The sequence below is a fragment of the Phyllobates terribilis genome, unplaced genomic scaffold, assembly GCF_046119375.1.
Source record: "Phyllobates terribilis strain yellow unplaced genomic scaffold, ASM4611937v1 Scaffold_5__5_contigs__length_657084704, whole genome shotgun sequence".
Classification (NCBI taxonomy): domain Eukaryota; kingdom Metazoa; phylum Chordata; class Amphibia; order Anura; family Dendrobatidae; genus Phyllobates; species Phyllobates terribilis.
The window spans coordinates 255,219,114-255,231,235 of record NW_027362765.1 but is presented as its reverse complement, the minus strand read 5'-3'; the positions used below and the strand labels follow the sequence as shown (position 1 = coordinate 255,231,235).

The 12,122-nt window shown below is 44.7% G+C and overlaps 1 protein-coding gene across 1 annotated transcript in view; it reads left to right on the top strand.

Moving 5' to 3' along the window:
• LOC141271536 (polycystin-1-like) overlaps nucleotides 1-12,122 on the top strand; it is a 238,287-nt gene that overhangs the window by 61,000 nt on the left and 165,165 nt on the right. The window contains exons 2-4 of the mRNA XM_073681591.1: nucleotides 3,554-3,625; nucleotides 5,341-5,412; nucleotides 7,019-7,158. Of these exons, the coding sequence (XP_073537692.1) occupies nucleotides 3,554-3,625; nucleotides 5,341-5,412; nucleotides 7,019-7,158 (284 nt within the window). The remainder of the gene's footprint in view (nucleotides 1-3,553; nucleotides 3,626-5,340; nucleotides 5,413-7,018; nucleotides 7,159-12,122) is intronic.

Here is a 12,122-nt window from a genome sequence, read left to right as displayed (position 1 = left end):
ATGCGTTAATTCATAGTTTTGATGACTTCAGTGTGAATGTACAATTTTCATAGTCTAGAAAATACAGAAAAATCTTTAAATGATAAGGTGTGTCCAAACTTTTGGTCTGTACTGTACGTAATATATATGTATGAATATATATATATATGTACAGTACAGACCAAAAGTTTGGACACACCTTCTCATTTAAAGATTTTTCTGTATTTTCATGACTATGAAAATTGTACATTCACACTGAAGGCATCAAAACTATGAATTAACACATGTGGAATTATATACTTAACAAAAAAGTGTGAAACAACTGAAAATATGTCTTATATTATAGGTTCTTCAAAGTAGCCACCTTTTGCTTTGATGACTGCTTTGCACACTCTTGGCATTCTCTTGATGAGCTTCAAGAGGTAGTCACCGGAAATGGTCTTCCAACAATCTTGAAGGAGTTCCCAGAGATGCTTAGCACTTGTTGGCCCTTTTGCCTTCACTCTGCGGTCGGTCCAGCTCACCCCAAACCATCTCGATTGGGTTCAGGTCTGGTGACTGTGGAGGCCAGGTCATCTGGCGTAGCACCCCATCACTCTCCTTCTTGGTGAAATAGCCCTGACACAGCCTGGAGGTGTGTTTGGGGTCATTGTCCTGTTGAAAAATAAATGATGGTCCAACTAAACGCAAACCGGATGGAATAGCATGCCGCTGCAAGATGCTGTGGTAGCCATGCTGGTTCAGTACGCCTTCAATTTTGAATAAATCCCCAACAGTGTCACCAGCAAACCACCCCCACACCATCACACCTCCTCCTCCATGCTTCACGGTGGGAACCAGGCATGTAGAGTCCATCCGTTCACCTTTTCTGCGTCGCACAAAGACACGGTGGTTGGAACCAAAGATCTCAAATTTGGACTCATCAGACCAAAGCACAGATTTCCACTGGTCTAATGTCCATTCCTTGTGTTCTTTAGCCCAAACAAGTCTCTTCTGCTTGTTGCCTGTCCTTAGCAGTGGTTTCCTAGCAGCTATTTTACCATGAAGGCCTGCTGCACAAAGTCTCCTCTTAACAGTTGTAGAGATGTGTCTGCTGCTAGAACTCTGTGTGGCATTGACCTGGTCTCTAATCTGAGCTGCTGTTAACCTACAATTTCTGAGACTGGTGACTCGGATAAACTTATCCTCAGGAGCAGAGGTGACTCTTGGTCTTCCTTTCCTGGGGCGGTCCTCATGTGAGCCAGTTTCTTTGTAGCGCTTGATGGTTTTTGCAAGTGCACTTGGGGACACTTTCAAAGTTTTCCCAATTTTTCGTACTGACTGACCTTCATTTCTTAAAGTAATGATGGCCACTCGTTTTTCTTTACTTAGCTGCTTTTTTCTTGCCATAATACAAATTCCAACAGTCTATTCAGTAGGACTATTCAGTAGGACTATCAGACTTCTGCACAACACAACTGATGGTCCCAACCCCATTTATAAGGCAAGAAATCCCACTTATTAAACCTGACAGGGCACACCTGTGAAGTGAAAACCATTTCCGGTGACTACCTCTTGAAGCTCATCAAGAGAATGCCAAGAGTGTGCAAAGCAGTCATCAAAGCAAAAGGTGGCTACTTTGAAGAACCAAGAATATAAGACATATTTTCAGTTGTTTCACACTTTTTTGTTAAGTATATAATTCCACATGTGTTAATTCATAGTTTTGATGCCTTCAGTGTGAATGTACAATTTTCATAGTCATGAAAATACAGAAAAATCTTTAAATGAGAAGGTGTGTCCAAACTTTTGGTCTGTACTGTATGTATACTGTATATATGGTGTGTATGTGCCTGGAGACATGTATGTGCATACTGTATATATATTATGTGTGTATGTACCGGTATATGCGTGTATACTGTTTATACGGTGTGTGCATTTTCCTGTATATATGAGTGTATGTGCCTATATATATGGTATATGTGTGTTTCTACCAAATATGTGGATGTGCCTATATATAAGGTATGTGTTTATATGCTGGTATATATGCTATGTATCTGTATATATGATATATGTCTGTAATTTGTGTGTATGTGCCTGCATATCTGTGTATCTACCTGTATGTCTGGTATGTATGTATGTATCTGCCTGTGATAAATATTCTTAGCAGTGTGACTGACTTATGATGTAGATTGTACAGTAATAATTGTGCACATATGGTATGTCGTTTGTGCTAGTCTGATTATGTGTTTCTTGTGTGTCCTGCACTTCTGTGATGTGTGCGGCTTACTCGTATGTTTATAATATGTGCACTTGTGTGATTTGTGCGCTGTGCTTGTGTGACATTTCTCATGGCTACACTGTGCTTGTGTGATGTGTCTGATGTGTGTGCTGTACTCATTTATGTGTGTGATTGTAATTTTTTGATGTGTGTCCAACATGTTTTTGTTGTATCAAATAATGTTACTTAAAGCACCCGGCAGTTTTTTTTTTCTTCAGCGCTGGAATGGCACCTTAAATGTAAGTCCCCTGCCCCCCAGTCATATACTCACCCTCCGGCGGTCTTCACCAGTTTTCGTCACCACTTCTATGGCATTCTGTAGCGCCTGCATGTGAGCACAGTTTCTGAGTGGCTGGAAATCAGAAGCTACGGTCTCAATGCAAGTCTTTGAGAGCCAGAACAAGGCCAAAACGAGGCCAGAATGAGGCCAGAACGAGGCCAGAATAAGGTCAGAACGAGGCCAGAACGAGGCTAGAACGAGGCTAGAACAAGGCCAGAATGAGGCTAGATCGAGACCAGAATGAGGCCAGAACAAGGCTCTCATAGACTTATATTGAAAGTGACCTCCAGCATCTGCATGAAACACTGGAGCTGCTGGCAGGTCACTTTTCGCCGGAGATCGACGGGAGCGACGCTGGCAAAGGATGAAGGTGGCGGTAGGTGAGTGTGAGATGGGGCAGGGGAATTACATTTAAAGCACCACTTCAGCGGTGCAATAAAAAAAGCTTAGGGGTGGTGCTTTAAAAGGATTTTCGGTTTTACTTATTTTAATTCCCTTAGGCTTGCAATAGAGAAAAACAGTAAAATCAGGGATACTCATCCACCTCGGGGCCAGCAATTCCTCTTTGCTACTGCTCTGGTCTTTGTTTTCAGGGTCCTGTCGTGATGTCATCACTAAAACACGTGAGTACTGGAGCTAATCACTGAGGTCAGCAGTCATGCCGAGGTAGACAGAACAAGCTGCTAAGCCGTGTGATTGGCTAAAGTGGTCACATGTGACATTACCACTGCAGCCTGTAAACATAGAGCAGTAACAGAGAGACATCAATAGACCAGATGAAAATGAGTAACCCTGATTTTATTATGCTTTCCATAGTCCAAGCCGATGAGCACAAAAAATATTAAAATGGAAGTACCCTTTAAGAAAGGGGGGGCACATACACAATTCTTGCACAGGGGCCCTTTCCTTTCAGTGTCTGCCCCTGACTGAACATGTGCATGTGGCCTATTAGATATGGCAAATAGAGTGCTAAATCAGTGGACCTTGATCTATTACAATTAAAATATTTACCTGAACATTTCCTATTCCTTCAGGGACCTCTCTGGAAACCAGCTGAGTTTGCTTCACTCAAAGGACTTTAATGGGCTCCACAACATAAGGAACCTGTGAGTACACAGTACATGGGAAAATCAGTAATCTAATGATGGTCCTGTTTATACAGTGGGTACAGAAAGTATTCAGACCCCTTTAAATTTTTCACTATTTAATTTCAGCCATTTGGTAAATTCTAAAAAACTTCATTTTTTTTCTCATTAAAGTACACTCTGAACCCCATCTTGACTAAAAAAACAGAAATGTAGAAATTTTTGCAAATGTATTAAAAAAGAAAAACTGAAATTTCACATGGTCATAAGTATTCAGACCCTTTGCTCAGTATTGAATAGAAGCACCCTTTTGAGCTAGTACAGCCATTAGTCTTCTTGGGAATGATGCAACAAGTCTTTCACACCTGGATTTGGGGATCCTCTGCCATTCTTCCTTGCAGATCCTCTCCAGTTCCGTCAGGTTGGATGGTGAATCTTGGTGGACAGCCATTTTCAGGTCTCTCCACAGATGCTCAATTGGGTTTAGGTCAGGGCTCTGGCTGGGCCAGTCAAGAATGGTCACAGAGTTGTTCTGAAGCCACTCCTTTGTTATTTTAGCTGTGTGCTTAGGGTCATTGTCTTGTTGGAAGGTGAACCTTCGGCCAAGTCTGAGGTCCAGAGCACTCTGGAAGAGGTTTTCAACCAGAATATCTCTGTACTTGGCTCTATTCATGTTTCCTTCAATTGCAAACAGTCGTCCTGTCCCTGCAGCTGAAAAACACCCCCATAGCATGATGCTGCCACCACCATGTTTCACTGTTGGGATTATATTGGGCAGGTGATGAGCAGTGCCTGGTTTTCTCCACACATACCGCTTAGAATAATCACCAAAAAGTTCTATCTTCGTCTCATCAGACCAGAGAATCTTATTTGTCATAGTCTGGGAGTTCTTCATGTATTTTTGAGCAAACTCTATGCGGACTTTCATATGTCTTGCACTGAGGAGAGGCTTCCGTCGGGCCACTCTGCCATAAAGGCCCGACTGGTGGAGGGCTTCAGTGATAGTTGACTTTGTGGAACTTTCTCCCATCTCCCTACTGCATCTCTGGAGCTCAGCCACACTGATCTTGGGGTTCTTCTTTATCTCTCTCACCAATGCTCTTCTCCCACGATTGCCCAGTTTGGCTGGACAGCCAGGTCTAGGAAGACTTTTCGTGGTCCAAACTTCTTCCATTTAAGGATTATGGGGGCCACTGTGCTCTTAAGAACCTTGCGTAATGCAGAAATTCTTTTGTAACCTTGGCCAGATCTATGCCTTGCCACAATTCTGTCTCTGAGCTCCTTGGGCAGTTCCTTTGAGCTCATGATTCTCATTTGGTTTGACATGCACTGTGAGCTGTGAGGTCTTATATAGACAGGTGTGTGCCTTTCCAAATCAAGTCCTATCAGTTTAATTAAACACAGCTGGACTCCAATGAAGGAGTAGAAGCTTCTCAAGGAGGATCACAAGGAAATGGACAGCATGTGACTTAAATATGAGTGTCTGAGCAAAAGGTCTGAATACTTATGACCATGTGATATTTCAGTTTTTCTTTTTTAATAAATTTGCAAAAATTTCTACATTTCTGTTTTTTTCAGTGAAAATGCAGTGCAGAGTGTACTTTAATGAGAAAAAAAATGAACTGCAAATGGCTGCAATGAAACAAAGAGTGAAACATTTAAAGGGGTCTGAATACTTTCCGTACCCACTGTATATCACACTCATAGCTCTTGTGTTCTGCTCTTTCTCCCTTCAGAAATCTAAGTCACAGCAACATTTGGATAATTGATGAATTCTGGAATAATTTTCTTCCTGGACTGCAGACATTGTGAGTACTATTATATGTAAATCATAGATTGTTCCCAAATATTCTTATGTCTATTGTCTTAATTATAATGGTCATAAATTAGGCGTTATCAACCCACGTCCCACTGTGGTCCTAAAAATACAATAATACACTCCTCAACATTAATATCTCAATACTAAGAAAGAAAAGTCATGGAATTATGAAAATCCTAGGATGGATAGACATGATAATGATATGCAAATGATGAAAAAAATGGAAACAAAATAAAAACTTTTCAAAAATCCCCACACTTTTACACCTTGACATGGTATTAATGAGATTCTTACTATGTGAAAAAAAGGGTAAATAGAGCTCACCACTTCTGTTGGTAATAAAGTTGGCTGGATAAGAAGAATAACCGAGGGTGCCTTAATTCTGCTGGTGAAACACAGCAAAGTCCATGAGGAAAAGGGTAAGAATTCGGCACATCCATCCGGAAATAATAAAAGGAATTGATCTTTATTAGAAGTTCGTTAAAATACAAACAAGTTCAGTGAGAGATTAAAATCTGAGGCGTTTCTGACAAACCGCCTTTAGTCATAGACCTTCCATCACCCTTGGCACAGTCCCGATATAATAACAACCAAAGCTTCCCTACAGAAAGCACACCGAAACCTTGTTCCCACCGCCCTTATAGGCAGTATACTTACATCCAGGGGTTCCCACTTTCCCCTTTTTTGTTGTTCTTGCATTATGCACAATCACATTATCGCACCCAGCTTCAAGCATCCCTGTACCTGTCAGTATCATCCTATCTCCAGGTTACTATATTTATCCTTCAGTATGTGTCGATTCATATCTGCACTTCTATGCAGCACTACTCACAAAAGTCACCATCTGAGGACCTTCTCTTCATAGCTGTTTGCTAAAACTACTGCTACCGCACTAAACTGGCGAGCCGCCACAGGCCACACAGCATGGCCCAAGAGCCACATGTGGCTCCCGAGCCACAGGTTGGGGACCCCTGCTCTACATCATGATGGCAGGGGATAGAGTAATTGCTTAATGCTCCAGAACAATGAGTATTCACTTCTTCACTGAAACGTATGGTCACTTTCTAATTCTCTTTGTCTCAGTATTTACAACGTAGCAAATTGAAAAAATGCACTCCTAACAGCATTTTATGCTATAAAAAAACTTTTTACTGTATGCAATTTCTTTTAGTACAATTTCAATAATAATTTCATATTTCGCACGATGCTTGAGAAAGGGGACGTTTCCCCGACTGCTTCTGTATCTGCTACATGTCTTGAAGTCTGGATCTCATATTGGAGGCATTTGTGCCAAAAGAAAATGAGTTTACAATTGCCAAACAGGGATTAAGAACATTTCACCTGCATATGGTAATACACGAAGTATGAAATTGTTATTGAAATTGTACTAAAAGAAATTGCGTACAGTAAAAAGTTTTTTTTATAGCATATTAATGCTGTTTGGAGTTCAATTTTTTCAATTTGCTATGTTTTATGGATAGGAAGAGTCCATGTGTGCACTTATATCCTTGGCTCCAATATACTGTATTACTTTTCAAAAAATTTGGTTTTGAACATTCAGTGTTTATAACCACACTTTTATTATTATATTGCAGGGATCTATCAGGAAACCATCTACCATGTGGCTGTCCCTTTCACCGTTTCATTGCCCATTTGGCAGCAGGAGTAAATTTAATCATAGATCCAGAGACAGAGCGTTGCATTCATGAGGCCAGTTTATCTTTGCTTCCCTGTGGTAAGACACATTAAAAGAACCATTAAAGTACCAAGCTAAATACCAGTTTAAATATCCGTATAACAGGACACAATTCTATTTTCACACTTTACTTTGTCTACCATCAAGCTAACAATTTGAGAAATACCCCTAATATATTTTCTGTAGTAATTGACGAATCCTAGAAACCGATTGCAATTACTCTATGTCTGGAGTTTTTATGGATTTGCAATAAATAAGGATTTTTTACAAGGACCCAGTGTTGGATGTACTGTACCTTCCTTTTTAATCCTGGAAAACGTTGCAATGCTTTAAAGAGGATATCAGCAAAAAAAAGTGCCTAAACACTAAGCAGGTGGTTGCTGCCTACCTGCTTATTATGCCTGGCACTGCTCCCCGCCAGCACAGAGCGGTCACTGACTGCTTCTGCTCACGATTCAGTGTCTCCTGCTGACGTCACTTGGACAGAGCAGCGGTTTCTTTTTCGCTCTGCTCCGTTGACAGGGTGGGACTTCTGAAGTTATTCTGATTAACAGTCGGATCCCTGCTGCCTAACTGGGGGAGCCAGCTGTCAATAAGCATGATGCCAGAAGTCCTCCCTGTCAGCAGAGCTGCCCGGAAAAGGAAGTGCTGTTGACAAAGAGCAGCTGAATCGCTGGCAGGAGCGGTCCGTAACCGCTCGGTGCCGGCGGAGAACGATGCTGGGCACAACAGGCAGGTAAGTTGCAACTACCTGCCTGTTAGTGCTTAGGCACATTTTTTTTTCTTTTTTTTACAAAGTCCCGGAAAGCTCCTAAGGTCACGAGGTTTAACCCAATCAATTATGGCCTGCACTTTCCCAGGATCCATCTTAATCCCTTCAGCCAATACAGTGGACCCCAGGAACGATATTTCTTGCACAGAAAAAGTAAATTTCTACAATTTAGCAAACAAAGAATTTTTTCTAAGCTTTTGTAAAACAAAACAGGCACATTCATAGTGCGAATCCAGATCAGGCGAAAAAATTACAATATCATCAAGGTATGCTACAATAAACCTTCCAATACAATCAGAAAAGATATTATTCATAAAGTTTTAAAAAACTGCTGGCTCAATCGTTAACCCAAAAGGCATGACAAGATTTTGAAATAGACCCTCAGGCATGAAAAGAGCAGTTTTCCACTCATCATCCTTCTGCAAGCGTATCAAATTATACGTCCCTATAAGATCTAGTTTAGAAAACCATTATGCCGCCATAAACTGAATATATAGGTTGGGGATAAGTGAAACTAAGTAAGTACTCTTAACAATAATTTTATTTAATTCATGGAAATTGAGACAAGGACGGAGACCCCCATCTTTCTTTTTAACAAAGAAAACCCCAGCAGCTACAGTCGAGGAGTAAGGACGGATATGACCCTTCCATAAACTTTCATTTACATATTTCATAATGGTACGTTCAGGACCCTATAAATTATACAGGCAAATTTTAGGTAATTTGGCACCAGAGACGAGATCAATAGCACAATAAGGACGATGGGGAGGTAATATCTCTGCTTCTTTATCTGAGAACACATCTCCGAAGTCTTGCAGGTACCCTGGCGACCCCCTAGATTAGCGGAGAATATTTATACAGAACTAAGACAATTGGGGATCCACGTAACAATATCCTTCTGACACCAATCAATAACAGGATTGTGAATACACAGTCATGGAAACCCCAATACCAACCCAGCAGGCAAATTATCCAAAACATAGCAGGAGATGGATTCCACCATTACCAGATGGACAAGGTTCTAGTGTCCTGTCAATGGCAACAAATTGAATGGATCCTTCCAACCTAACTGTCCCTAATCCTAATCTCACAACCAATCCTGAATCAATGAAGTTGGCTGCATAGTCAATGAAAGCTAATGCTGATAATCAGGGTCGGCTCCAGGTTTTTCTGGGCCCCGGGCGAAATAGTCCCAGTCGGCCCTTTTAACACATACACGATTCATGATGCACAGATACGGCGGAGAAATATATATATAGTACACAGGGCCCAGCCTGCCACCTCATCCTTCACATATGCAGACATGCGCACGCACACACGGTACGCAGACATGCACAAGCACACACGGTACACAGACACGTGCACGCGGTACGCAGACATGCGCACGCACACGCGGTACGCAGACATGCGCGCACGCGGTATGCAGACATGCGCACGCACACGCGGTACGCAGACATGCGCACGCACACACGGTACGCAGACACGTGGACGCGGTACGCAGACATGCGCACGCACACGCGGTACGCAGACATGCGCACGCACACGCGGTACGCAGACATGCGCACGCACACGCGGTACGCAGACATGCGCACACACGGTACGCAGACATATGCACGCACACACGGTACACAGACATATGCACGCACACACGGTACACAGACTTATGCACGCACACACGGTACACTGATATGTACACATACAGACATACACACATTTTTACACAAATTCTTAAAGACATATATAAAACAGACAAATATATATACACAGTCATACACACTGACATTCACATACATGCACTCACACAGACCCATTACAAATATTTTTAATATGGGGATTGGGGAAGCCTCACTCACCTGTCCCCGGTCCAGTGTCCTGTCCAGCAGCTCCTCAGGTATGGGGCAGTGCAGGGCCCCCAGCGTGTCACAGACATCATGGCCCTGGACCATCAGAGGGGCCCACTTGCGGTCGGGTCCGGGTCCAAGCCGCTCCCCCCCATCTGTGCAGGACCTCCGACGGTGTTTGATTGCACTCCCCCCAGACATGGCCGCGCACTGTGCGGTTGTGTCTGCTAGTAATGACGCGGCAGGGGCGACACACAAGCACAATTAAAGGTGCAGTGCTGTCGACCCTGCCGCGTCATTACTAGCAGGGGGGGCGTGCCGGCAATCAAGCAGCGCCTGCGTCACTGAACAGGTGCCGAAGAAGCGGCCAGGGCCCCGACAGTGAGTGGGCGGTGGGCCCCGACAGTGAGTGGGCGGTGGGCCCCTCTCATTTTCCAGGGCCCCGGCACTTGCCCGGGTACGCTGGGTGCTGACGCTGGCCCTGCTGATAATGACTGGTTCTGGAAAAGTAGTTCCACGTTCAGCAGTACTTTATCTGAGGAGTAAAAAGGTATCTGGAAGTCTGGATGACCTCCTCTACAATCACTCAGACTTAAAGGGGTTTTCCCACGAACGAAAGTTCATTTTAAAAATTGTCTGTGTCTGACCATGTACTGATCATACCACAGCTCCTGGGCAGGGGAGGAAGCAAAAGACAATACAGACTGTTACGGATCCGGGTGGTGGAACATCTGTGCTGCGGTGCAAGGAGGGACCATAGGGGCGTAACTAGGTATCAACTCGGACTGACCAAGGTCGCACGGTGGCTCAATCGACTCCATGAACCAGGGAAGGACCGAGCAGAGGGACCAGGTGCTACTCTGGACCAGTCCTTGTATGAGAGCAGGTGATTCCCACGGGTCAGAAGGCAGGGACTGACCGGTACAGCAGATGAGCACAGCAGGCAGGCTGACGCTTGATCCGGGAAAACGGACTGGCCGACACCACGGGTAACTGGCAGGAGCCTCCAGGTAAGCTGACTGGTAGGCACGGCAGGAAACTGGTACGTTCTCCGGGTAGGCAGGCAAGCCTGGCCCTTAGACAGACTGGCGGGTTAGGACCGTAGGCAGACCATCGGGCTGGAGAGTGTACTTGACTGGCGGACACAGGTAGACAGGCTGGCGGACTGGACTGGTAGTCAGGCTGGCGGACTGGACTGGTAGTCAGGCCACGGACTGGACTGGTAGTCAGGCTGGCAGACTGGACTGGTAGTCAGACTAGCAGAGGGACCTGAGGGCTGAAGCAGGGTACCTCCATTTTGGAGGATGCGCCTTTTATATGAGAGGTCCTCTGGCCATTGGCCGGGGACTCCTTAGGACGGTGCACGCGGCCCCTTTAAGAGGGAGGGAGCACGCGCCCTAAGCACAGTGCTCGGGAAGCTGCGTGTGCCGGCAGCAGCAGGAGGGCCGGAAGACGCCGGGCCAGGAGCGCGGCGGTAAGGGGGACGGCGTCTCTGCTTGTCAGGGGGCAGAGACACAGATGCTACAGTACCCCCCCCCCTCTTTACGCCTCCTCTTTTTTAGGCCCGAAATTTTTTTTTTAAGAAGAAGCGGGGCGTGGATGTTCTCCCTGGGTTCCCAAGTTCTTTCCTCTGGGCCAAACCCCTTCCAATCCACCAGAAAAAAGGTTTTTCCTCTTACCCTCTTGGTGGCCAGAATGTTCTCTACCTCATAGACGTCCTCAGTGGAGACCGGAGCTGGGGAGATACCTGGATCGTCGGAAAAAGAATTAAGAACAACCAGTTTGAGGAGAGATATGTGGAAGTAGTTGGGAATCCGTAAGGTGGCCGGGAGTTTTAACTTGTAGGCCACTGGATTGATTTTCTTGAGGACTTCAAATGGACCGATGAACCGTGGGCCCAACTTATAGGAGGATATTTTGAGACGAACATGTTTGGAGGAGAGCCAAACCTTGTCTCCCGGATGGAATTGAGGCGGATCCAGACGTTTCTTATCAGCATGTCTCTTCATCTGCTCGGAGGATTGAAGAAGTGCGGATCTAGTGTCCTCCCAAATGGTGGAAAATTCGCTGACCAGAAACTCCGTGGCAGGATTGTCCACTGAAGCGGAGACGGGAAACGGAATCCAGGGGCGTTGACCGTAGACCACAAAGAACGGGGACTTGGAAGAAGATTCGCTCACATGGTTATTATAGGAGAACTCGTCCCATGGTAGGAGCTCTACCCAATCGGTATGGTGAGCGTTGACGAAGTGCCGGAGGAAGCTGGTAAGGATCTGGTTTATACGTTCCACTTTGGCAATGGACTGAGGATGATAAGCAGAGGAGAAATCCAGAGAGACATCCAGCAGTTTACACATAGCTCTCCAGAAGCGAGAAGTGAACTGGACCCC